The sequence below is a fragment of the Triticum urartu genome, chromosome 1A, assembly GCF_056163025.1.
Source record: "Triticum urartu cultivar PI428250 chromosome 1A, HENAU_Tu73, whole genome shotgun sequence".
NCBI lineage: Eukaryota > Viridiplantae > Streptophyta > Magnoliopsida > Poales > Poaceae > Triticum > Triticum urartu.
Genome location: NC_141873.1, coordinates 12,011,186 through 12,035,226, shown reverse-complemented (window position 1 = coordinate 12,035,226; position 24,041 = coordinate 12,011,186). Strand labels below are relative to the sequence as shown.

At 43.8% G+C, this 24,041-nt stretch overlaps 1 protein-coding gene and 1 pseudogene across 1 annotated transcript; one reads left to right on the top strand and one right to left on the bottom strand.

Moving 5' to 3' along the window:
• Positions 1-10,658: 10,658 nt before the first annotated feature.
• LOC147988353 (uncharacterized) lies at positions 10,659-11,378 on the bottom strand. Its single transcript, XM_087534622.1, has one exon. It carries the CDS (start codon positions 11,376-11,378, stop codon positions 10,659-10,661), a length of 720 nt encoding a protein of 239 aa, XP_087390748.1.
• Positions 11,379-15,114: 3,736 nt separating this feature from the next.
• On the top strand, positions 15,115-18,336 carry LOC125527980 (trifunctional UDP-glucose 4,6-dehydratase/UDP-4-keto-6-deoxy-D-glucose 3,5-epimerase/UDP-4-keto-L-rhamnose-reductase RHM2 pseudogene; annotated as a pseudogene).
• Positions 18,337-24,041: the final 5,705 nt, after the last annotated feature.

The window sequence follows — 24,041 nt, the reverse complement described above, 5'->3', positions numbered from 1 at the left end:
TTAACATTTTTCAAATACATTATTACGATATTTAAAATATGAAGCGAACATTTTCAGGAATAAAAGGGAAAACAATTAAAGAGAAGAAAATCAGGACTAAAATAAAAACAGAAAATTAAACCAAAAGAAAGCAAAAGTAATGTGAATACAAAACCGGAAGAGGAAAAAAAATTGGTATGGTTTTTTTAGAATATCTATAACTTTATTCATACTCATAACAATTACAGGTACACTGATTTGGACCTAAAATCCAAGAAATTACGAAGTAACTCTAATGGCTAAGAATTGTAATAAAATCTCGTAAACACCTTTTTCGCGGTATCAAACTCTGCTTGAAGAAATATTCCAGGGACTTCAATAAAGATGCTGCAATTGGACTGTAGCAACGACATTTTCTTCGTGATGACCCGAGTATTACGTATGCTTATTATTTTATCTTATATCTCAGTTAGCAGCCATCAATGGTTTGTTGTTGTTGTTGTTGTTGCAGGTAAATCAGTCATCAATGACTGACAACCAAAATTAAAGACAACCCGAAGACTTTACACAGGAATTGAGGTCGCTGCTCCCACCCACTCCTGCATTGTGTGGTGGAAGAGTATGCTTTATTTTTAAACTGAGGAGTAGGGACAAACATGAGCACAAGTTGAGTTCTACTTTTAAGAAAACCCTTGGCTCTATCCTCAATGGAATCAAGTGATCAAAAGGTCAGACGAACCGAACGCTTGACCAATATGTTTATTGACAGTGATGGCACTATGGATTGATCTACTCCACCTAACGTCGTTCTTATCTTGAAGAGAAATTAAGTTGGCAGTCCACATCTGACCGTCTGACATCGCGCCAATATCATTTTGCAACTGCACCTAACCTGGTTAATGCAAATTTGGCAGATGGCATCGTGGTGTCAGGAGTATAATGTAATGGAAGAGTATCTTTTACTCTTTTAACTGAAGAGTATTGACCAACATGAAAGCAAGTTGAGTTTTACTTTTAAGAAAAGAACATGGTTTTGCAGCTTTGGGCAGGATTTCGATGCTGGCGAAGGAGCGACTAGTTAGTTAGCTGTAGGACGTAGCGCCGGGCTGGGTGAGTGTCTATGGCTCGCTCGCTGCGAGACCCAACGGCCTCACCTCAAGGTACGCTGCACTAGGCCGCCCAGGTGGGAGCTATTGTTTCGCTTCTTCCGTATTTTTCTTTTTCATTTGTGTTTATGTTTCAAAATATTGTGAAATATAATTTATTTCAGTTTCTAAAAATTGTTTGTGTAATTTGTAAAAACAATGCTATCACCAAAAGTAAATGGTTAACACAATTATCTAATGTTCGTGCCGTGTAATAAATTGTTCACACATGTTTTAATAAATGTTTGTTCCTTTAAAACAAACTTGCTTCACATGGATTAAAAAAATGTTCAACGCATAGTCATATTCAAAAAAAATTAATGTGTGTTTGAATTTTTTAAGAAGTATTAAAAAACTATTCAAATTACATTTAATAAAATGGTCATCACGTATTTAGAAAAATATTGAAGATGTATCCAAGAAAGTTCAGGATGTATACGAATAATGAATAAGGAGCATTAAAAAAAGTTCACATGTATTTATAAAAATAAAATGAAAAGGAAGAAAAAGGAAAAAAGAAAAAACGAACAAAAAAAGGAAATAAAACCATGTGGAACCTTCCCAAAACTGGCTAAAACCGGTGAAATGTTCCACGAACTGGTGCAAAGCCACTCACTAGCTGATGCATTATATCGGGACGACCCATCATAGTGCTCTCCTACCGCGAGACAGAACTTGATCTCACAGTAGGCAAGATGTAGCTCTGGTGCCAGGCTCGGACCTTCATGATTTTTTTGAGCAGCGCGGAATTGGGAGTTCGCTTGGCGAAGGTTGAAAGAGCAGCCTGCCAGGCCCAAATGACGAATAGCCACCAAGTTGAACATTCATTTGGTTATTTTCAACATCGACTATTTTTTATATAAATATAGTAAAAAACCCTCCACACACACACACACACACACACGGACTCTTATATCTGCAGACATACACCTTACTTTTATGAGTACATACGAGAAACTGAGCCGACAAATTTTTATGTGGGTGAAATGAACGTACACAAGCACCCTAAACCATGTTAATGAACAGGTGAAATGGACGTACACAAGCACCCCTAACCAATGTTCATTTCACCCACATAATAATTTGTTGTATTAAATTTTTAAAATTCTTATTTACCATTATCATTTGTTTTCTGTTGATATTTCATTTTACTCAATCTAGTTCATTTTACTTATTTATTTTATTGTAATGACTTTTTAGCGCCACTATAGTCAGATGTGTGGTTTAAAATGTTTTTATTCAATCTAGTTCAAATTGTTATTTTTGTTTTACCTTAAAATACTTGTTATCCAGTGAGACAGAAAGGAAGAAATATATCAAATAGAAGTATTCAAATCAGCAACATGACATATGGAAACGGAAACGAAATAAAATCAGGCATCAACAAACAAATGCAATTGACGAAAACCATCAAAATACCATATTAAAGGTGCATATGCTATATATCACCAGGACTATACGTCACTTATTGCGAGACGTATGCCCGGCTCGCCTGAAGATCTTCCGCCTCGCATACTTATTGGGTCGGCATGTTTTTTTTGGAAAAGGGTGACGGCATGTTTCAGTGGATTTTTTTTTCTGTTCGCTGCTCGCTCGCTTTCCTATGTTCATTAGGTTTAGATCGCTCGCTCTCGAGTTTAGGTGTTTTTTTAATTTCTATTTATTGGTTCACTGTCTGGTTTTCATTGGGTTTTTTGTTTTTTTGGTTCTTACAGTTTTTGTTTGATTTTTTATCTTTCTTTTTCTGTGTGTTTTATGGTTTTTCTTATCTTTCTTATGGTTTCTTTGGTATTCTATGGTTTCTATTTGTATTATTTGGTTTGTTTATTATTATTTTTCTTTTCCCATCTTCTCCTAATTCCATTGGGTCTCATCGATTTTTTTGTTTTCTATGTTTCTCTACCGGTTTTCTTCATTGTTTTCTTTTTCTTCTTCTTCTTCTTCTTCCTTCCTCTTTGGCTACATCGTTTTTCTCTATTTTTTATGTTTCTCTACTGGTTTTATTTTCTTTTTTCTTTTTCTTATCTCTTTGGTTTTCATCACCTTTTTTTCCTTTTTATGTTTCTCTGCTTGTTTTCTTTGTTTTTTCCTTTTGCACTTTCTTAACACTTGTCTCCTTCCTTCATACACATTGTACACTTTTTGTTTACATGAAGAACAATGTACGTTTAACAATTATACAAATAAAGGTTTTCAATGTCTACATCTTTCATAACATTGTACATTCTTTGTATACATTAGGAACATATTGTATACACTTGTGGCATTTTTAAAATAAATAATTATTTTTTTACAAATATATGTTTTAATGTCTGCTTTTTCGTATACAATCTACATTTTATACATGTCGTACTTCTTTTATTTTCCTGTATACATCAGGAATGTTTTTTCATACTCATTGTACATTTTTCTTATACATCTTGAACATTTTATATACATGTGTAACATTTATTTCAAGTATATTTTTGATGTGTAATTTTTTTCAACACATGTATATATTCTTTCATACACATTATACTATTTATATATCATATACAATTTTTAAATATATGATTAATTGTTTTTAAAATGTATGCTTTGATGTCTAATTTTTGCATACATAGTATACAATTTTCGTATACATATGAAACATATTTTTATATAACTATAATATTTTTTTAAATAACTGATTAAGATTGTTTTCAAACATGAGTTTTTGTTTCTATTTTTGCATACACAATGTACATTATATATTCCCGAAATTTATTTTTATACATGTTTGACATTTCTAAACACAATATTAACATTTTTTTTCAAATACATGTTTTGATGAATACTATTTCTCATACGTGTTGGAAATTTTTCATGTACACCACGAACATTTTTATGCACATTAAAAAAATCAAATACATCATTACCATATTTAAAATATGAGGCAAACATTTTCAATAATAAAGGGAAAATAAATATAGAAAATTAAACCGGAAGATAAAAAAAACATTAGTACGCCGGCTCGTGGCAAAGGCGCGAGGCGCTCTGGGTCTGGCCCAATCACGAGCCCTGCAGGCGACGCCACAGTAGGAAACGGTCGGCGTAGAGTCGTAGACCAGCGTGGTATTTTTGGTTCTTTTTTTAGTTTTTCTGTTCGTTGCATTTATTTTTCTTTTGTATTTCTTTTCGTTTTAGAATTTATTTTTTGTACTATTTTTTGTGCTCTATTATATTTTTCTCTGTTTCTTTTCGTCTAACAATGTTTTGCTTATTTGTTTCTTACTTTTTATTTTCGTATTTCCATTTATTTATTTGTTTGAAGAAATGTAACGTTTTTATAATGAAATATCTGTATAAATATTTTTAGACATGATTTGTTTTCTAATTAAATGCTGAGAATTTTTCAATAGTTGTTATTGTTTCTAAAATAAACAGTGGATATTTTTCGAATACAACTTGAGTTTTTTTCCTGCAGCTAAGAATAAGATTTTTTAAAGATACTTTTACAAGTTATGTGAACATTTTTTATGTCAATTCATTTGCAATAAAAAATTTAGATAGATGCCAAAGATCTTTTAAATACAAGATGAAGTCGTTAAGAAAAGTATCTTTTGGTATGTACTTTTAACAAAAGCAGTAGGTTTGACATCTCAAGGCTAGGTGATCTTTGAGCGCCAACACGATGCTAGCAAAGGTGCAATTGGTTGGCAAATTAGGGATCTCCTAATCGGCGCTGAAGGCGCCGGTTGGAGTTTCTGCTATCCGCGCGGCTCCCTTTATGGGTCGGCCCATCACGAGGCAAAAGGTGAATCGCTCACAAGATCACAACTACGTAGGCTTTCCCAACAAATGCGATCAAGGGCTCCACCACCAGATTCTGCAAAAATACACGTCGATGTCGATGTCCGCGTCAGAAGGGAAAGGGGAGGAGTAGCAGTAGTGGTTTGCAGGGACAGTACTGGCGCATAGTTGGGCAGTTCTTCACTTGTCCTAGTGGGAGTTGATGATCCACCAACATTTGAGGCGATTGCGTGTCAGGAGGCAATTCCTCTAGCGGAAGATTTTTCACATCCACAAAAATTTCATTGCATCAGACCAAATAAACTGATTGATGATATTAACAATGGAGGCACCTATGGAGCTATCATGAGCGAGATTAGACTTCAAGCAACGCTTTATTCAAATGTAATTTTACTTTCAAAGGTCGTGCTTCCAATTCGGATGCACATAGTCTATCCAAGTTATATCTCTCTCCAGGTTAGGGGCGCCATGTCTGGCTTGGCCAACCTCATGACCTGAATTGTATCCCGCAAACTGTGATTTTTGATGAATAAGAACTTGGTTTACGGCTAAAAAACGTAGGCTTCGTTTCATCTCACAAAAAAAAGAATGTACCGTTTCGTTCTCCACTAAAAGATGTAGGATTCGTTCAACTATTGACCGGTCAAACATTGACTTATGGAAAAAAATGAAAAGACTTCGTGAATCCAAAAATATTTAATGATGTTAAAAAAGTTCTTGAATTGGAAAAAATCATAGAAATCTGAAAAGTTCATTAATTTTAAATCAATTTAAATTCAATTTTTTTTATGATTATTGCGCACCATCTAAATACCTATGCTCAAATGTGAGATCGTTATGGCAGAAAATTGATGCACACCATGTGCAAACAGGACTTATGTGTGGCGGCGTTTATTAATGCCCGCCACAACTAACTTCTGGATATTTTGTCATTTTTTGGCATGGATTTCAAACATTTATCTGTGACGGACATGCGATCGGCCCGCCATTATTGCCTTATAAAACAATAGCATGCGGATATTTGTGCTTGCCACTGCTAGCATTCATCACACATGCACAATTGTAAAGTTCATTGTACAGAAGTATCACAATTGAGGCATCACATGTAGATTGGTATTAAGATTGCTAATTTTCGTATGTCAGTACCAAGATTGTGACAGACTGTTGCAAAAAGGTCTAAACCGCGTATAAACATGTATTCACGGTGTATCTGACCGGCGGGGGCCACTTGTCAAGTGCTGACGTGGCATATTTTTTGCAGGAAACCCCCTTACTTTACATATAATCACATAAACACCCATTTATTTTGCGGGAAAAAAGGTTCCAGTGAGAGATTTTTTTTGTCGCAACTTTACAGCACCGAATCGGACTTTTTTGAAAGTTTCCGTTACGTTGGACAAATAAACTAAATAAACGAAAAATAAGCGCCAGCCGGGACGCCATGTCCGGAGGCTGCGCGCGCTAGCCACCAAGCCACGACGATTCTTGCAGTAAAACAGCAGCCGGTAACTCTTTTATACTAGCTATGACACGCTGGGCCGGCAGTTGGGCCCTACGAGGCTGCGCGTGCTGAGTTACTCGTTTTTTTTAATCATGATATTAATACATATTTTTTGTGTCTTAACTGAGAACCACAAGAATGAACCATTATTGTGTATCCTCATTATATTATTCAAATAAACAAGTTTTAAAAAAATGCCAAACACACTGTTTTCTTAAAGACACAGTTACTTAAAAAGTTGACTACAAGTTAAATTTTGTAATCATGATAAATTTTAGTAATGCATTAAAACTGTTCAGCTATTATTAAATAAATCGACGCGCTTTTTGAAATGCAAGAATAATTTTACACAATAAGTTATTAATACATGCTGAACCTTTTTTGAAATACACATTATACAAAAATCATCCTGTATATTAAGAAAATGCTCACCTTAAATTACAAATTTCACCACGCATTATGTACAACGTTCAACATATATTAAAAAAATGGTGAATATGCATTTAAATATGTTCAACGTATATTACAAAAATTTAATATATTAAATAAATGTTCATAATTTGTGAAGAAAAGTTCATCATGCATTAAAAATGATCACTATACGCAGAGAAAGTGCTCGGCGTACATTAAAAAAATGTTCATGCTCATTTGAAAACATGTTCATCATATACTGGAGCCTATCTTAAAAATGTTAAGTAAGTATGTTAAAAATCCAGAAGAAAAACCGACCCAATGAATTAAAAAATAAGGAGAAAAGGAAATAAAAAGCAAAGGAAGAAAAACCTAAAAATAAGCCAAAACCAGAAACAAAAGTTTTTTAAAGGAAAAACCAGAAACAAAAGTAAAACATAAGAGAAATGAAATGAAAAGAAACCTGGGCAACGAACGAGCCAAACGCGAAACAAAAAATAAATAGCAGGCCTAGCTGGGCCTAACCGCCGGCCCTGCGCATTTGAGTATGTATAACAACGCCAAAGCCTGCAAACTAACATAGCCGCAGCTGTGGCCAGGCGGCTAGCGCGCGCAGCCTCTGCCCAGCGTGTCGCAGGTGAGAATCCTGCGAGCGCTTGTTTTTCGTTTATTAATTTTAGTTGTCCAAGGAAACTTTCTAAAAAGTCCGACTCGATGTTGTAAAGTTGCGAACGAAAAAATCTCTTATCGGAGCCTGTTTTCTGGCAAAATAAATGGGCATTTATGTGATTACATGTAAAGTAAGGGGGTTTTCTAAAAAAAATATGCCACATCAGCACCTGACAGGTGGCCCCTGTCAGTCAGATACACCTTCAATACGTGTTTATACACGGTTTAGACCTTTTTGCAATGGCCTGGCACAATCTTGGTAGTGGCATGCGAAAATTAGCAATCTTGGTACTAAGAAAACTTTCTAAAAAGTCCGATTCGATGTTGTAAAGTTGCGAACGAAAAAATCTCTTACCGGAGCCTGTTTTCCGGCAAAATAAATGGGCGTTTATGTGATTACATGTAAAGTAACGGGTTTTTTTTTGCAAAAAAAAACATGTCACGTCAGCACCTGACAGGTGGCCCCTGCCAGTCAGATACACCGTCAATACGTGTTTATACACGGTTTAGACCTTTTTGCATTGCCTGGCACAATCTTGGTAGTGGCATGCGAAAATTAGCAATCTTGGTATCAATCTGCATGTGATGCCTCAATTGTAGTACTTTTATGCAATTAACTCATCTGCATGTCGCGGGCGCATCTACCTTATGCCGGCCGGCTGCGGCAATGTTTCACGCGAGCGAAATCACGACCAGTAGTTGGAATGCTGAACGACTGGTTCAATTATGTGATTAGTAAGTGAATGTGTCGTTAAAAATAGACACAGATGCAGGAGGGCATTTAAATACATTATAACCAAACACTTTTCTAACCCTCTCAAGTAATCAGCAATTTTGGCCATCGGATCCCACCTCTAAGTCGTTTTTGGCCGTCTGATGCACCTCTTCGCTAACGTGTGGGCCGCTACTCTGAAAACAAATTCAGAGGCCTCGTGTTAATTCAGCGATGGATGATTGTCATGGACTTTTTTTTCCTCTATAAAAGATCAACAAAATTTGCATTGGGCGAGGCCCACCCCCTCCATCTCCCGCAACGTACCCCATCCCCTTCCGCTAATACGCCGCCGCTGCTGCCCTCATCGGCGCCGAGAGAGAGCTCCCTTGATTGCATCCTGGAGATAGGAGATACCGCTTCACGCTCGGCCCGAACTCGCCTTGAGGCGACGGAATCACGGAACCGGGGGTCGGCCGATCCGCCTGCAAGGTAGGGCTCCCTTTCCGTCCCTCCCTCCCTTTCCTGGCGGCGGGGACGGCGACTACCCCAGTGCTCTCCGTGGTGCTGTACCTTCAACCTTGCACGCCCCCACCGTTCGCAGCAGCAGGCAACACCAGGAGATGGCGACGGCAGCGGCGCCAGCTGCACTCATGCCCCTCTTCACCCATCAGACTGGCTTTCGTCCTTCGTAGGTGAGCAATGTCACTTCATCTTTCGCTCTCACGGGTAACTCATGGTGCGGCTTCTATCTTTACAATTTGCTTTTTCCATCCGATGATTACATTGTTTCCTCCCAATCTAAATTTTGTACAGTAATTATCCATACTGGGAGGTGGTCAATTGATTTGGCCAGCTATTGGAGAATGATTATCACATTTTTTTCTTGAAATTCTTCAGCTGATAATCTCTAATGGCTTCTGGACAGCTAATTACTTCGCGTGGATTGCTTTGTCTTATCGTTCCATGTTTTATCATCTACAGTATGTTTTTACAGCATACGATTGCTCACATAACATGTTTTGGTGTTATTCATAACTTGGTGCTATTTGCTGCTGTATTTGACAGGTTAATTAGAACAGTATAGTAAAATGCACACAAAAAAAATGTAGCCATACTGTTCTAGAAGTGGGGGTGAAGCCTCAATATGTTCTACTTCCATCCATAAATGAGAAAAGATCAATAATCTTGCGGACACTTCTACATATGTATGCTGTGGATTTTCAAGACAGGTACAGCCTTTGAATCATTCCAAGCATCAGGTGAGTTTCATTCTAGAATAGTATTGCGAACAGAATATGAATCAAGCTGCAAGGAACTTCACTCCAAGCATCAGGTGTGTGTGTGTGCGTGTGTGTGTGTGTGTTTTGAAAAAAATTGAACTTAATGAACGAAAATTGTAGTCAAGAAAAATAATTGAAAAATATGGATGAACAAATTTTGAATTTGATGAACAATTTCTAAAAATCTATGAACAAATTTGAAATATAAAGAACAGTTTTGCGATTCGATGAACAAAATTTTGAATTTTGACGAACATTTTCTAAATCTGCTGAACAAAAATTGAATTGATGAAGATTTTTTTGAATTTTTGGGCATATATTTCCATTGATGAACATTTTTTGAATTCGATGAATAAAACAGTGTTTGCAAATTTAAGAAGAAAATTCGCAAAAAAATGAAAAGTGGAAAAGTAAGTAAGTTCAAGAAAATGTTCATGTATTTGAAAAATGTTCATAATTTGATAAAACTGTTCCTGGATTGAAAAGATGTTCACAAAATTCCAAAAAGATGTTTGCAAAATGAAAACAAAAAAGAAACAAAAAACTTCAAGAATTGGAAAAGGATTACCGTAAATTGAGAAAATAGGAATAAAAATGAAAAAACCAGAAAAAGGAAAAGAAAAAATGAAACGAAAACAGGAACAAAACAGAATATGAAAGGAAAAAAAACTGAAAGAAAAAAAGAAAACAGAAAAAATGGTTCAGGGAAGGATCGAAAACCTTCCCAAAACCAGTTGAGAGTTAATCCTGAAAATTGGCCGGCCCATAAAAATTTCAGCCATGGAGAGAGCTATGTGGATAGCGAGCGACCTACGCGCGGTATAGGGACTGCCAATTAGAGCATCTCCAACCGCCGTCCAACGCATGGCGTGCTAAAACCAGTTTGCAGCGCGTCCATCGCCTGGTTTGGCGCGGCGGGCAGCGCTGGCTCCAGCAGCCGCGGTAAAATGCAGCGCGCGCATAGCTTCAGCAGCGTGCAAAAATGCAGCGCGCGAGCAGCCGGCACATGCCATATGTTGCATTTTGGACACAAAATAAATTTCAAACATCATCATAAAACAAAGACATGGCATAATTTAAATCACACAAACAAGTTGATGACTAAAAGTTCATGCCCACAAGTTCAAATTCATGCCCACAACATCATCCAACCAAGTTCATGACACAAATGAAAGGCACATCAACAATCAAGGCTCGTCCTCATCTTCATCCTCATCTTCCTTCGATTCATACGACTCCTCCAAAGACGATTCTTCCTCCTCCTCTTCATTGTCGTGCGCTGCATCCTCATCACGTGAAGCTCGGAAGGTGTTGGCAAGATCTTCAATGGTATTTTCATGCGAAGGTGTGTGAGGCACATCGGAAGACATTCCGCCCATGGCGCGCGGAGGTGCACCCATGCATCCCATGAGAGACGCAAAACTCATGCCTCCCATGCCGGCCATGTCGCCAGAAGGTGCTCCGAAGCCACCCATGCCTCTCATGGTCTCCATGGTAGCTCCGAAGCCACACATGTCTCCCATGCCGCCCATGGTAGCTCCGAAGCCACCCATGCCTCCAATGCTGCCAAGGCCACCGCCACCCATGCCGCCAAGGCCACCGCCACCCATGGCGCGAATCATGGCTCTTTTTTGGATCAAGACTTTTTCACAGGCAAGATTGACATACTCCTTTTGCGCCTCATTGAGGATAGATGTGTCCATGAAGAACAAGTACTTCTCCCAATCCAACAATCTAGATCGCTCCTCCACGCCCACCTTCCTCTCCTCCAATGCCACCTTCCTCTCCTCGGCCGCTACCCTCCTCTCCTCGGCCGCCAACCTCCTCTCCTCGATCGCGGCATCTTGGTTCCTTGCCATCTTCCTCACCTCGTTGGCTTCTTTTCTTGCCTTCACAACAGCTTCCATAGCATTTTTGAGCTCATCATCTCCTTTCCTCTTCTTCTTTTCTTTTGCGTCTTTCTTGGTCTCATCCGGTCGTTTTGGCTTCGAGTATGAATCCAAGTTTGGTGTGGGGCTTCTCTTGCCGTCATCACTTGATGCCTCCTCCTCATCATCATCCAAATCAATTGTTCGCTTGCGTTTGTTGCTCAAACCCAAGTCATCCATATCATCACGCTTCTTCCATTTCTCATCATCCTTAAATGATTCATAGCAATGAGGCAAGGTAAATGGCCTTCCTTTCTTGATCTTCTCCTTCTTGGTCCTCCTCTCCTCTCCTTTGAACAAGTTTTGTGCAATATTTAACTACATGAAAACAAAACAAGTTAGCACTACAAACACAAACAACAAGCATGATGAACATCGATGAAATGACACTTACCCTATCTTCATCATTAGTGCCACTTGGGTTCAACTTGTCAACCGCCTTCTGTGCTGTAACGCCCTCGATGCGGCTATATCTCCCACGTGTCGAGGCACGACTTAGAGGCATAACCGCATTGAAAGCAATGTCGCAAGTCGGGAAAATCTTTACACATCCCATGTAAATAATATGAAGGGGAGAAACGTAGTTGGCTTACACTTGCCACGTCACATCAAAGTACATAAATAACATCCATCATACAAATCACTCATGGCCCGACTACGGTGCCAAAATAGAAAAGACCCCCAACATGCGACAAGGCCCTGAATCGATAACCCCAACTAGGCACCACTACTGATCATCCAGAAAAGACACGTAGTATCACTGAGAGTCCTCGTCGAACTCCCACTTGAGCTCGTAATCGTCAACCGGAGCAGAAACACCTGGACCTGCATCTGGAGTTGTAGTATCTGTGAGCCACAGGGACTCAGCAATCTCACACCCACACGATCAAGACTATTTAAGCTTATAGGACAGGTACGGCAATATAAGTGGAGCTGCAGCAAGCGACTAGCATATATGGTGGCTAACTTATACGCAAATGAGAGCGAGAAGAGAAGGCGAAGCACGAGCGAGAAGCTAAAGGAACATCCTGCGCAAGCATAACTCCAACACCGTGTCCACTTCCCGGACTCCGCCGAGAAGGGGCCATCACGGTAACACACGGTTGATTCATTTTAATTAAGTTTAGTTAAAGTTATCTACAACCGGACATTAACAAATTCCCATCTGCCCATAACCGCGGGCACGGCTTTCGAAAGATCAATCCCTGCAGGGGAGTCCCAACTTAGCCCATAAAAAGCTCTCACGGTCAACGAAGGAATAGACCTCCACCCAAGACACACCGATCAGACTCGGTATCTCGGTACAACAAGATGATTCGACAGGTTAAAACAAGTCCAGCAACACCTCCCGAATGTGCCGACAAATCCCGATAGGAGCTGCACATATCTCTTTCTCAAGGCACACTCAGATGAGCAATCCATACAACTAAAACCAGCCCTTGAGTTTCCCCGAGGTGGCGCTGCACAGGGCTCTAGTTCGGACCAACACTCAGAGGAGCACTGGCCCGTGGGGGGGCTAAAATAAAGATGACCCTCGGGCTCCGGAAACCCAAGGGAAAAGGGGGGTAGGCGGCAAATGATAAAACCAATGTTGGGCATTGCTGGAAAAGCTTTAATCAAGGCGAACTATCAAGGGGTTCCCATTATAGCCCAACCGCGTAAGGGACGCAACAATCCGGGAACATAACACCGATATGACGGAAACTAGGGCGGCAAGAGTGGAACAAAACACTAGGCGAGAGGCCGAGCCTTCCACCCTTTACCAGGTATATAGATGCATTAAGATAACATAGCAATATAATGATATCCCAACAAGTAAATAAATGTTCCAACAAGGAACGGCTCCAATCTTCACCTGCAACTAACAACGCTATAAGAAGGGCTGAGCAAAGCGGTAACATAGCCAATCAACGATTTGCTAGGACAATGGTAGGTTAGAGGTTCAATCATGCAATTGGGAGGCTGACAAGCAAGAGGTAGGCATCGTAGCATTGGCAAAGCAAAAGAGCGAGCAAACTAGCATAGCAAAGATAGTAGTGATTTCGAGGGTATGATCATCTTGCCTGCAAAGCTGTCAGAGCTGACTGGATCCTCAAAAGCAAACTCAACGGGCTCCTCGTTAGCGAACTCGTCTCCCGGCTCTACCCAAACAACACAGACAAGCAACAAGAATACAATCAACCACGTGCAAGGGCAAACAATAATATGCAAAGATGATATGCTATGCGGGATGCGATGCGGGATGCAAAATGCAAGACGTGACAGGAAATGCATGAACCTGGCCTCAACTTGGAAAACCAAGTGTGCCACTGGATAGAGGGGATGAAATCGCTTGAAAACGATATAAAGATCATAGGAATCGGAGCTACGGTTTGGAAATGGCGGGCGTTTTACGAAACGAACCGATCTGCGATATACAGCAAGTAGGCTCCTAAATGCAACGAAATGAACATGCTACAGCCACCAAACATGAAAAAAAAAATACATGGCAGTGATGTCCACAAGATGGTTAACAAAACACTAGCACTGAGCCATAGGCAAATTCATCCATTAAGAGGTTCAAACAAGCATGGCAAAAACGCAAACGCAAAACAGATTCCAGACTTAGTGAAATTAACACTAGCCTGAAATTTCAGATCACGAAGCCCTCTTCGGAGTAGCAAAACAACATGATACAAAACCTGAACATGACAAGTAAGAATATGGCATGGAGCTACTCAACAAGCTTAACAAAACACCCAAAGTGACCTGGGGCCAAAAGGGTTCACAAAATACTCTACCGAGCTCACGAACATAGCTCGAACACAATCAGTTTTCAGACTTAGTGAAAACTGAGACATGCAGAAATTATAACTCACGAAGGCATGTAAACGAGCTTGATGCACTCACTACGGTGCAAGTCATGGCAAGGCAAGCATATATCTAGAAAGAAGACACAATATTCTAGCTACACTTGGCAAGAACAAAGGCATAGCATGCATGGAACACTAACGGTAGCATCGGCAAAATCGCAAACAAGTTGACGATCTGCCCAGATTAACAACGAAGCAAAAGTTGAGCTTGATTGAGTCAACCTAGAGCACTCCAACATAACAAGTAAAGACATGGATGGATAGAGCATAACATAATTATCAAAACTCCCTTACTGATCATCCTCAAAAGAGGCACGGATCACTAGGAAACAAGCTGGACATATAGCATCATGAACTAAAATATCCCAGACTTAGTGAAAATCACTAAGTCCCTGAAATCAGCAATCTCAGGTACCTCTCTTCGCAAGCTTGCACAAGACAACACACACATCCTAAAAATGCATGGGTGGCACCTCTGGAAATAAGACAAAATGCTTAACAATTCATCCCAAAGGGGCACAGGCATATCATGCACGGATTAAACATGGCAAAAATGACAAAAGTGCATGATGAACTAATGGATCTGCAATTTAACTCACGAAGCCTCCTACTAACAGCATTTTGGGCATCAAGATGACCTCAAATGCAAATGATGAAATGGAATGAAATGATGTACATGTCGAGGCGAAGATTTTGATATATTATATGTCCAAATCGGAGTTACGGATGCGGAGATACGAGCAGTCAAAGATAGCACAAAAATCAGGGGGGAGAGGGAAGAAAGTCAACCGGATCTAGGGTTTGTCCGGTTACTGTAGCTCCGGATCGGGCACTGTAGCAGCCCGAGCTCGGGCTCACCGGGAATGGCGCGCCGGCGACCGTCCGGGAAGAGGAGGGCGGCGAGGAGAGGACCGGGCGACGGGGCGGCGGCGCCGCCTCGTGGGGACGGCGGCGGTGCCGACCGAAGCGAGGCGGCGGCCGGGCGTGGCGGCGAGGTCCCGCACGGGCGGCGGCGTGGCCCGCGGCGGCGCCGGCCACCGGCGATGGAGAGGGCGGCGGCGGACGAGGCGAAAGGCGGCGGAGGCGCGCGGGCTCTCGGGGGCCGGCTGCGGGCCTCGGGCCCGGCGGCGGGGGTAGGAGGCGGCGGCGACACGTGGCAAGGCGTGAGTGGCTGGCGGGGCGCGGCGGACGTGTCCGGCTAGGGTCCGGACATGTCCGTCGGCGGCGGATCTGACGGGGGATGTTTTTTTTTAAAACTAGGGTTTCGAGGTGGAAGACGAGATCCGAAATGGAGGGGGGTATAAATAGACATAAGTGGAGATAGGAGAGTCCAAATGAGGTGCGGTTTTCGCCCACGCGATCGTGATCGAACGCTCTAGGACATGGAGCAGAGTTTGGTGGGTTTTGGGCCAAATTGGAGGGGTGTTGGGCTGCAACACACACGAGGCCCCTTTCGGTCCCTCGGTTAACCGTTGGAGTATCAAACGAAGTCCAAATGATACGAAACTTGACAGGCGGTCTACCGGTAGTAAACCAAGGCCGCATGACAAGTCTCGGTCCAATCCGGAAATGTTTGAACCCCACACACGAAAGAAAGCTAGAAATGGCCACCGGAGGAGAACGAAGCGCCGGAATGCAAAACGGACAACGGGGAAAACGCTCGAATGCATGAGATGAACATGTATGCAAATGCAATGCACGAGATGACATGATAAGAGATGCACGAAAAAGAAAACAACACACGGAGACAAAGACCCGAACCCGAGAAATAAATATAACTTAGCGCCGGAGACGGCAAGAGTTGTATACAATATGGAAAGTATATCTGGGGCGTTACATGTGCGTTCGCCCACTTTTGACAATCCTTGTTGATTGTCGACGACCGGGAGCGAAGAGATCGATCGGAGCGGTTAATTCCGCTCTCGTTGCGTAGATCAAAGTGTTCCTTCATCTGGTTCCAATGAGCAACTCTACTTTGATCACCTCCAACGGATGGATCCCTCGACACTTCCAACCAAGTTTTGCATAGCAAGACGTCTTCTTTGTTGGTGTAGTTGCCTCCTCATCCTTTCGGTGCGTCCACAATGCCCTCACCATCCTCGTCCACCTCGAACTCATGGTCTTCGAAATGCATGTCATTGATTTGAGACCAATGCAAATTGTTGGAGCCAAACCCATAGTCGACATGTATGCCTCATCGTTGACACTACCAAGTATATAGAACAATGCAAATAAGCTATCTATATGTATGCATTCAAAAAATAACAACAACAAAAAAGTTGGCAAAATTTTATACCTTTGGGACATTTCCTCAAACACATTGTGTGCGTCGGCCGCCGGCTCAACAAGTGAGCTCGCCGGCGCTTAGGTAGCCGCCGCGCCCGCCGCACGCCCTGCAAGCTTCTTCCTCGACGGCTTCGAGGAGCCGGAGCCATGCGCCGCCTTGTTCTTCTTCGCAGATGCTTTGCCCTTCTTCGTCCGCGCCACATTTGGGAGCTTTGAGAGGGGGGCACGTGGCTTCACGGCGGGCGCCGGCGCGACACCACCCGCCGCTGAGGTCATCCGCGGCGGCATGAAGAGGCCGCGCGCGATGCCGGTGCTTGGAGGAGCTCCGGCAGAGGCGAAGCCAAAGCTCTCCGCGCTAGGGTTTGCGGAGGCGGCGGTTGCGGCTGCGGCAGCGGCGGTGGAGGGGTCGCGACTGTAGGAAGGGTGAGGGGGGTGCCGGCGCGGGCGTGGCGAAGGTGGCGCCGCGGAGAGAGTGCGGCCTAAGCGCTCGAGTGTGCCGCGCGCGGAAGTGGGTGCACCAAATACACAGCGCACGATGGCGATTCAGACCGTGCACTCAACTCTATATGCCGCGCGCGCTTATTGCGCGTCCGCTGGAAGCCCCTCTACCAATTGCGCGCGCTAAAAAGGGCAAATTTATGGCGCGGCGCTTATTTAGCGCGGGCTGTTGGAGATGCTCTTAGGCAAACGGGTGATAGGCATGGCTCGCGTGTGAGTTCGTCCCTCTCCTCTCGATTCTCCATTCCAGAACAAGGGGTATAACTTGAATTCGGAATTCCATAGTGAAATAGAGTTACATACTGCTCCAGCGGTCCAGCTTCAGAAATCTCGACCCCTCTCATAGATCCCCGAATTTCAAATTCTTCAGGGGTGACATTACTAGCGCCGACCTGATGAACCACCTCCTGGTCACCGAATCGATCGACACCGTCATGCACTTCGCTGCCTAGATTCACGTCGACAACTCCTTCAGGAACCCCTTCGGGTTCACCAAGAACTATATATGTGTACGGCATGCACCCACGTACGTCGACCTCCTCGAGGCCTGCAAGCAGGTTAAGATCACAAGGTTCATCCATCCATGTCAGCACCGATGAAGTCTATGGTGAAACTGATGCGAATACTGTCATTGGTAACCACGAGGAATCCCAGCTGCTCCCCACAAAGTCGTACTCAGCCACGAAAGCCGGCGCGGAGATGCTGGTGATGGCACGCAAGGTCCTACAATCTTCCGGTGATCACCACCCGAGGTAACAGTGTGTGTGGGCCTAACCAGTTCCCCTAAAAGCTTGTCCCCATATTCGTTCTCCTGGCAATGAGAGGCATGCCCCTTCCGATTTACGGCGACGGCTCGAATCTCATGAGCTACTTGCACTGTGAGGATCGATGTTGCTGAAGCATTTGATGTTGTTCACTTGTTCTTCACAGAGGAGATCAGGTTGGACATGTGTATAACATTGCGGCAGCGAAGGGGAGAGGAGTGGTGGACGTGGCCAGAGACATATGTGGCATTCTTGGGGTGGACGCTGAGAAGGTCATCAGGTTCATGGAGGACAGACCGTTCAATGACCAGAGGTACTTCTTGGACGGTGAGAAGATGAGGAGGCTGGGATATGTGTTTACCAGTCATCCGGGGGTATCATGTGTTTTTTATTATATGACTATAGACTGCAGAACTCACACTAAAAGAACCACAAGAAGTTCCAAATGTGCAAGTAGTTAAACGAAATTGCATTCACAAACAGGTTACTCTTGTATGACCAAAGGAAATATCCCTCAAGTGAGAGCAGAGAGTAACGTCTGTTGCATCATGAAATATATGTGGCATTTCAGAGTTGTTTGCCAATTCATTATCGTGTGTCAGTTTTTAGTACACACTACAGAATCTATGACCAGCAACTAAATGCAAGTGAAAAAAAATGGTCTGCAGAGTTGCAGAATGAGTAGTGGTGTGGCGGCGATTGCGTGGCAAGACTAGATATAGTCCACTATATTGACAACCTATCCAAGCATTACAAATTTACAATATCAGATACAATTATATCATCCTCCTCTCTCTAGCATAGGTAGCGTTTTATCTCCTCCCCGAGACTGCTGGCCTGAAAATGTTTAGTGGCACACAAAATTAAGCACCTCTTCCGCATCTAGTGTATGTCCATCCTGCTTCAACAAGCACAAAGGAGAACACGTTCACAACAAACCCGGGACATAGTTGATCACCCTGTCATGTTTCCCGTCCTTCCCATTATTCTTCACAAACTACAGGAGGAGGAAAACACACGTACTAAGGGCATCTCCAGCCGTTGGCCCCCCAGGGGCGCCTAAAATCACCGCCTAGGGGTGAGCCAGCGCAAAAATTGAGTCTGGGGTTGAGTTGGTCCCCAGCCGCCGGTCCCAGGGCCGCCCCAGGCACATTTTAAAATAAAAGAAGTTCGGCGAAGTTCGGCTTAAACACGATAAAATTCGGCCAAACACGATAAATTTCGGCACATCTCGACGAAGTTCGCGGATTTTCATTACATAGCACATATACATAAACTAATCTAAAGGAAAAACTGGCTGAAGTCGCCGCCGTCGCCACCATCGTCGTCGTCGGCCTTCTCCTCCTTGACGCGGGCGCCCCTGCTGGACCCCTGCCCGGCGTCGCCATGACGGACTAGTGGCGGCGCATCGTCGTCGTCGTCGTCGCTGTCGCAGATGACGACGACTCCGCCTTCGTCGCGGCCACGTCGACGTTCCGCGAAGCGAAGCAGGGCGGCGCGCTGGCGCTCCTTCGCCTTCTCCAGGTGCTCCTTCTCCATCGCTATGGAGTCCCTGCGCGCCCATTCCAGGGCCACTTCGTCGTCGTCGAGCTCCGTCGTCACCGGCGCGGCCGGCTCCTTCTTCACCGACGCGTACCCCGGCTCCGTCTTCACTGGCGCGAGCCCCGGCTCCGTCTTTGGCTTGACGAAGCGCGGAGGAGGAGCCGACGAGGAGGCGCGCCGGCCGCCCTCGTTGATGACGATGCCGGCGCTGCGGGTGCGCCGGCCGAGCGGCGTCTCCGCCGCGGGCTCGGCCTTGACGCCGAGAAGGGCCGAAGTGCCAGAGGAGTGCGATGAAGATCGGGAGGAGGAAGAAGAGGAGGAGGACCCGAACCTCCTTGGCGCCCATGGCCCGGCGCGTCGGTGCTGCGCCGGGGCGGCCGCCCTCGCTGGGTACGCCAACGGCGGGTCGTTGCCGCCCTCGAGGTATGTCAGCACGCCCTCGAGTGTGCGGCCGGGGACGCCCCACCACAGGTGGCACCCCTCGCTATTCTGCCGGCCGCCAACCACCGGCGCGCCGTTGATGGACGCCAAGCGCTGCTGCTGGCAGCGCTCGAAATACGCCGCCCAAGCCGCGTGGTTGTCGGCGGCGTACTGGGGGAGGGAGAGTTGGGCGTCGGTGAGGGAGGCGCGCACGACCTCGACTTCCTCGGCGAAGTACGTTGGCTTCGCCACGGCGTCGGGCAACGGGGGAATGGGCACTCCCCCGGCGCTGAGCCTCCACCCCGTCGGCCCGGCGCGCATGTCCGGCGGCGCCGGGATGTTCGCCTGGAACAGGAGCCAGGACTCCTGTTCGCGGAGCGAACGGCGGCCGAAGCCGTTGGCCGCCGCCTCGTCTCTGGGGTAGCGTTCCGCCATGGAGACGGGCTCGGGAGAGGTAGAGAGATAGAGGGAGGGGCTGGACGGCGGCGCTCGGGAGAGGTAGGGAGAGGGAGGAGCTGGGCGGCGGCGAGGGGCGGGGCTGGTGTGGGCACGGGCGAGTGCAGGCCACCGGCTATATAGTCGCGTCACACCCGTGTGTACGCGTGCGAGGGAGGGGAGGCGTCGGCGCACCGTCCCGTGACGCGCCGCCCGTGAGGAATTAATGGCAAGGTTGACCGGCGGCAGCCTTGGCATTGATTCCCCGCGGGAACCGAGGCCGTTGGGGGGAGACGAGGCGCCGTGTCGCTGACGCGGCGGGCCCGCGGCTGTTTCGCGTCAAAACAGTTCGCCCAGGCGCCCCCGGGCGCCCCCCGGCGCGCCGGGTTCGGCCTGGGTCCGCCGGCGCTGTTTTCGGCCCAGGCCGGCGAAAATCGGGCTCCTGGGGGTGCGACTGGGCCGTTTTTTTGGCGCCGGCGCGAAAAAATCGCCTGGGAAGGCCTTCCTGGGACGCGGCTGGAGATGCCCTAAGGTGTCACGGCCTGCTTCTGTTTCTCCCTGTAATTGCTACGATGCTCCTTTTGTTTTTCTCCAATATTTCAGATTGCTTGAAGGCTGATAAAGGGGTGCCCAAGTATGAACGCATATCATGCTTGCTTTATAACATCCTAAAGGCAGGGGTATATATATAGCCCTCTATACACCAAGAGTCTCCGGTATCTCTTATATGGGGGAAAATGTGAGCATGGAGTATGTGTTGAATGAGCAGGCCATCAAGCAACTGTTTATCATGTGTGAGTCGGCTGCATGAACATGTGACCATTCTATTTTGCATGTTTTGTTTTTGAGTTCTTAACTTAAACAAAGAAAAGAACAGTATTGTATTTGGTTGGAGAGAACTCGCACTAAAAGGATGTGCAGGATCCTGAATGAGTGAGTAGTTGAGCAACAATTGCATTTGCAAACAGGCTAGAGCAACACACAGATTCGCTATACACCCCTCCCTCCATAATAATCGTCAATACAGCAAGCCATTCAAAATATGTTTATCATGCCTTACTAATCATGTTTTTGTTGCAAAAAAAAAACACAGAAGTGAAGGGAAACATTGTGTTCTTGTTGAAGTGAGTTCACATTAAAAGAATGGCAAGAAGTTTTTGAATGAGCAGAGTAGTTGAACGGCAATTGCATATGCACATAGGTTACTCTTGTATGATCCAAAAAAACAAACCTTGAAGTAGTACAAGAACATAATGTGCATGTTCGGAAGTAAGAGCAGAAAGTAATCCAAGTCTGTTACATCATGAAAGATATGTGAAATGGGTTGGGAATCAACTCATTTAACTAAGTTTTCAGCTCCCTTTCAGGAACAGCATTTCATAGAAAAGAACACCAGAGAAAGCGGGGGCACGAAGTGGCAAATCGTTAGAACGATTCATATAGCTTTTAATATTAATCCCCCAGTAGATGTTGCGTCTTTGTTTGGGACGTGGTTGGTTGGGTTGAACAGATCACGGCAGCTCGTATTCAGATTGGAATATGTGCGTTACTATGGGCTATATGGAACTGCAGAAATGATATGATTTTTAACAGACAACACAACTTAACTTTTTTGCAGGTTATCTTCAGAGCTACAGCTTGGATCCGTACGTGGTCCTTACTCACTCCTATGGACTCCAGGGAGCCTTTGGTTACTGGGTGCAACCAATGGGAGATGGTGGCTCGGGCTATATTCAACCGGTTCGGATGGCGTTCACATAACAGGATAGAGGACTAGAGAGCTTGTCTTTATTATCACCGTATCGGTTGTTTTTAGGCCCTTTTTTTCAGATCTTTGTGCTATGACTTTGCTCCGTTTGCGAGCTGTAAGACCTTTATGATGATACTTCCTGCATTTTTAATAAAAGGGCCGCATGCATCATCATGATGCAGAGGCCGGGGGTATACCTCCATTTCCAAAAAAAATTTAAGGGCGTATCTAGTGGGGGTTATGTGGGTGCCAAGGCACCCCCTTCAAATATGCAAAAAAAAACATAAAGTCAATTTTGGGTCTATTTCTTATAATTTTACGAGAAAAGTATATTTTTGATCCCTCGAGTTTCCCAAAAGTATAGACTTGTTCCCTCAACATTTTTCAGTACACATTTGCTTCTTCAAGTCTCAAAACCGGGTAAGTTTAGTTCAAAACCAGATTTCGACCACTTTAACCAGTTTGATCGCCCATATTTTGACTGGGTTTGACCGGATGAACAGTAAAATTGAAAAATATTATAAAAATCTGAAATTTGCACACGCCTTGTGCACCGGAGCATATTGAACCCCAAAAATATATTGCTATTTTTTCAAATTTAATGTTCACCTAGAGTAGATGTTTTGTTTTTTTTCGCCACAGACTCCTCAAGTGTCCAAAGACCAAGAGAATCGGCATGCACCTTGGGCATGTAAGCATATTTGATGACAAAAAATATTCAGATTCTTTTTTATATATTTTTTTGGAATTAGCTGTTCATCCGGTCAAACCCGGTCAAAATCTGGGTGGTCAAACCCGATGAAAGTGGTCAAAATCTGGTTTTGGACTAAACTTACCTGGTTTTGAGACTTGAAGGACCAAGTGTGTACCAAAAATCTTAAGGTATCAAGTCTATACTTTTGGGAAACTTGAGGGACCAAAAACATATTTTTCTCTAATTTTAATGATATTTAGAGCATATTATAATATATTTTTAGTTTAGTTTTCAGAAAGCTTTAAACAATGTATTGAAGTTATGTTATTCATACATTGTACATATGTATAGGGCGAATTTCAGGCAATCTCAGAAGTTTCCTTCTCCGGGGCGGCTATTTGCTCCACGGATCGCGGTCACCAGCGTCTTCTGGTCTACATCGACAACTTTCTGGTCATTGCTTCTACAAGCTCCTCGGTTTAAACAACTTATCTCCACTGAGACGGAGGCTTAGAGAAATTCTTTTTTATAGTAAAGAGAACCTTATTAGGAAGCAAACACACTTAATCATTCGCCAAGATTTTATTTATTTTGTTTGAGAGAGAGAGAATCATTCAGCAAGATTGAGATGAACGAATACCAGTGAGTCACCAAGTACAAATCTGTAACAAATAAACAAAGTAATCAAAGGTCAAATTCCCCTATCATATATAAGAACATAGCTAGTAGCCGCCATCAATAACATTCTGGTATTGTACGCACCCAAAGCAAATTATGAATCAATAATACGTAAGGAAGTCACTAGTCAAATGTCAGATTCCCCCAACATATATAAAAACATAACTAGTACTCCTATGTATAGCCGCCATCAATCAAATTAGGCTACTGTATATAAACAAATCAAAGTCTCGAAAGAGCTTTGCTAACTACAAATTGCTCTAAACTTCTGCGCCATGCCGTCGTTGTACACATGTCTCACAAAATTAACACAAAGTGTTGTCTGTTCGCTATGATATATAGAAATTGTTGTGTATATGACTGTACAAACCCTATACGAAAATGATGCCAACAGAGAGATTAATTTTATTCGTCGCTATCTAGTCAACTAGTAAATATTTGTGGTCACTCAATTATTGTTGATCTGCCGTCTGCGGAGTTATAGCTGACCTTGGTATGATAATTTTGTAATTGCAATTCGATACGTCTTGATAATCATGTATTTAATTTGTTGATGAAGTCTACTGGACGAAATATTTGTTTATGACCTGCACGTATATATTAATCACCGTTCACAAGGGTTCATAGAAAGAAAACTCAACTTATTCAAGTATCCAACTCACATGGTTAGCTAGTGCTACATGATTACTCACTAATCCATGTATTTAATTAACCTCTCTGGTT